Source organism: Eriocheir sinensis, unplaced genomic scaffold (genome assembly GCF_024679095.1).
Source record: "Eriocheir sinensis breed Jianghai 21 unplaced genomic scaffold, ASM2467909v1 Scaffold656, whole genome shotgun sequence".
Taxonomy (NCBI): Eukaryota; Metazoa; Arthropoda; class Malacostraca; order Decapoda; family Varunidae; genus Eriocheir; species Eriocheir sinensis.
Genome location: NW_026112005.1, coordinates 95001 through 97500, shown reverse-complemented (window position 1 = coordinate 97500; position 2500 = coordinate 95001). Strand labels below are relative to the sequence as shown.

Below are 2500 nucleotides of genomic sequence, written 5' to 3'. Positions count from 1 at the left end.
ACAGACAGACAGACAGACAGACAGACAGACAGACAGACAGAGAGAGAGAGAGAGAGAGAGAGAGAGAGAGAGAGAGAGAGAGAGAGAGAGAGAGAGAGAGAGAGAGAGAGAGAGAGACAGACAGACAGAGAGAGAGAGAGACAGACAGACAGAGAGAGAGAGAGAGAGAGAGAGAGAGAGAGAGAGAGAGAGAGAGAGAGACAGAGAGAGAGAGAGAGAGAGAGAGAGAGAGAGAGAGAGAGAGAGAGAGACAGAGAGACAGAGAGAGAGAGAGAGAGAGAGAGAGAGAGAGAGAGAGAGAGAGAGAGAGACAAACCTTGGGCTGGAAATTTCTCCGCATCAGGGAAATATTACTTGTTGTTGTTGTTGTTGTTGTTGTTGTTGACGATGTTGTTGTTTTCTTGCTTTCCTGTTGTTGTTTATGATTGTTCTGAAAAAAAAAAAATACTGGAAAAAAGAAGAAGAAGAAGAAGTGCAGAGGTGATAAAACCTGAGAGAGAGAGAGAGAGAGAGAGAGAGAGAGAGAGAGAGAGAGAGAGAGAGAGAGAGAGAGAGAGAGAGAGAGAGAGAGAGAGAGAGAGAGAGAGAGAGAGAGGGAAGAATTGACTGACAGGAAGGAAGGAAGGAAGAGAAATGGAGAGAAACAGAGGGAGAGAAAAAAGGGAGGGAAAGGAGAGATAAAGGGTGAGGAGGAGGAGGGTGAATGGAGGAAAGAGCAACGGAGGGAGGGAGGGAGGAAGGGAGGGAGGGAGGGAGGGAGAGGAGGGAGGGAGGAAGGGAGGGAGGGAAGGATGGAGGGAGGGAGGGAGAGGAGGGAGGGAGGGAGGAAGGGAGGGAGGGAGAGGAGGGAGGAAGGGAGGGATGGAGGGAGGGAGGGAGGGGATGGATGTCCCAAGCTTGAGTCAGTAACACAGCCCGTGAGATGTGAGGTTAGTCCAAGGCATGGCTGGGCACGGTAACAGAAAACCTTATTCCCGATAACTGATAACTGGTAATGGAGAACCTTACCGCTGATAACCAACATTCCTTAACTGGAGACACAATTTTGCGTCAGCAAATCACTATTCTGCTAGAGGGCGCCTCCCCATGAGATACACTTTGCTGCCTCACACCACCAGTTGCTGAGTTGTTTTCACGCTGGCCAGACGTGCTGCTCCCGCTGTTCCTCTGCCCTGAGTCAAGAGTTGGCGGCCTTCATCCCGTCATCCTTTTTGGAGCAGCAAGGCTTCGCCACGGCCTGTTATCCATCTAGGAGCTGGCTGCAACACCACCCGTTACCCGTGTAGGGGCGGGTGAGTGCCCATCCTGGTGCACACGTGGAGTTTACGACTCCCTGCCTGCTGGTGAGCTGCCTCGACCTCACGCCGCCATGTCTGATGTCCCGAGCGGTGCCCCCGGTACTCGGCTGTCGGGCACGGAGGTAACCCCTGGCCGTAGCAGGGATGTGAGGAAAGAATCCTCGCATATGGGAGGCTCATCTGTGTCCAGGAGCGGCTCTTCCCACCGGGATTGTTCTCGAAAGAGCTGACAGCATGCCCGGGATCACGTGACTGGAAGTGGAGGCGAATCTGCCCCTCCGCTTAACCTCTCTCTGCCTTCCACCTCACGAGAGGAAGCTAGTGCTCCGGATTGGAAGCTGCTGATGGACACTTTGCTTGCCTTGCGGGGCGATGTGGAGAAGTTGAAGGAGAGCAGCGGGGCTACTGGCGGGGGCGCCGCCACCCTTGACAGTGTAAACACGCCCGTGGAGGTGCCTTGTTCTGGTTCGGCCGCGGGTTTTCTGGGTTTAAGTCGCCTGACCATCGTGTGTCTTGTGATGACGATGACTCTCAAGGTGACATTGTGCCAGGTAGTGTCCTCCTGCAGTGCGCCAAGACTTACGGACCTGTGGACGATGTTTGTTGACATTGACAAGCAGGTCGCAGACATGGTGAACCATGTGTTCGACAACGGCTTGCGAGACGAGGAGTACAAGGAGATTTTGGATGATGACTCTGCCAGGAGGCCCGGTAACTGTCACGCTTTGGCTCCTGTAGATTGTAACTCGCAAGTTTTGGATGCGCTGAAGGCAGATGCCAAAAAGGGGGATTTTTGCATGAAAGAGGTAAGCAAGGACATCATCAAAGCTGCCAGTATTCTGACTAAGTCCCTCACAGTGCTGGATAGGATTGCCCAGGATGGCCGTCCAGACGTGGCCCATGAAGTAGGCATGCTGAATGGTGCTCTGGCATTGCTTGGTCATGCCAACCATAGGAACAATCTGGCCCGTCGCTTCGTCATCAAGCGCGAGATTAATCGGAGGTACTCTCACCTGTGCTCCGACAAGGTGCCTATGTCTAGATTTTTGTTTGGTGATGACGTGTCCCAATCTGCCAAGAACACTGAGGACTCCGAGAAGCTGAAGAACAAGATCGTTATGAAGAAACCGCTACCCACTTGGAAATTTGGTGCGGGGAAGGTCAGAGGCTCCTTCGGAAAGTTCCCCTACAAAGGATTGGCA

The 2500-nt window shown here is 53.1% G+C and overlaps 1 protein-coding gene across 20 annotated transcripts in view; it reads right to left on the bottom strand.

Annotated features, from left to right (window-relative positions):
• The window catches only part of LOC126993702 (coronin-7-like), a 133701-nt gene that overhangs the window by 39136 nt on the left and 92065 nt on the right, over positions 1-2500 (bottom strand). For 18 of the 20 annotated variants that reach the window (XM_050852872.1, XM_050852888.1, XM_050852887.1 and 15 more), the window contains exon 12: positions 317-430. The exons of the other annotated variants lie outside the window; for them this stretch is intronic. In XM_050852872.1, coding sequence (XP_050708829.1) covers positions 317-430 — 114 coding nt within the window. The remainder of the gene's footprint in view (positions 1-316; positions 431-2500) is intronic. 20 annotated transcript variants of the gene reach the window in all.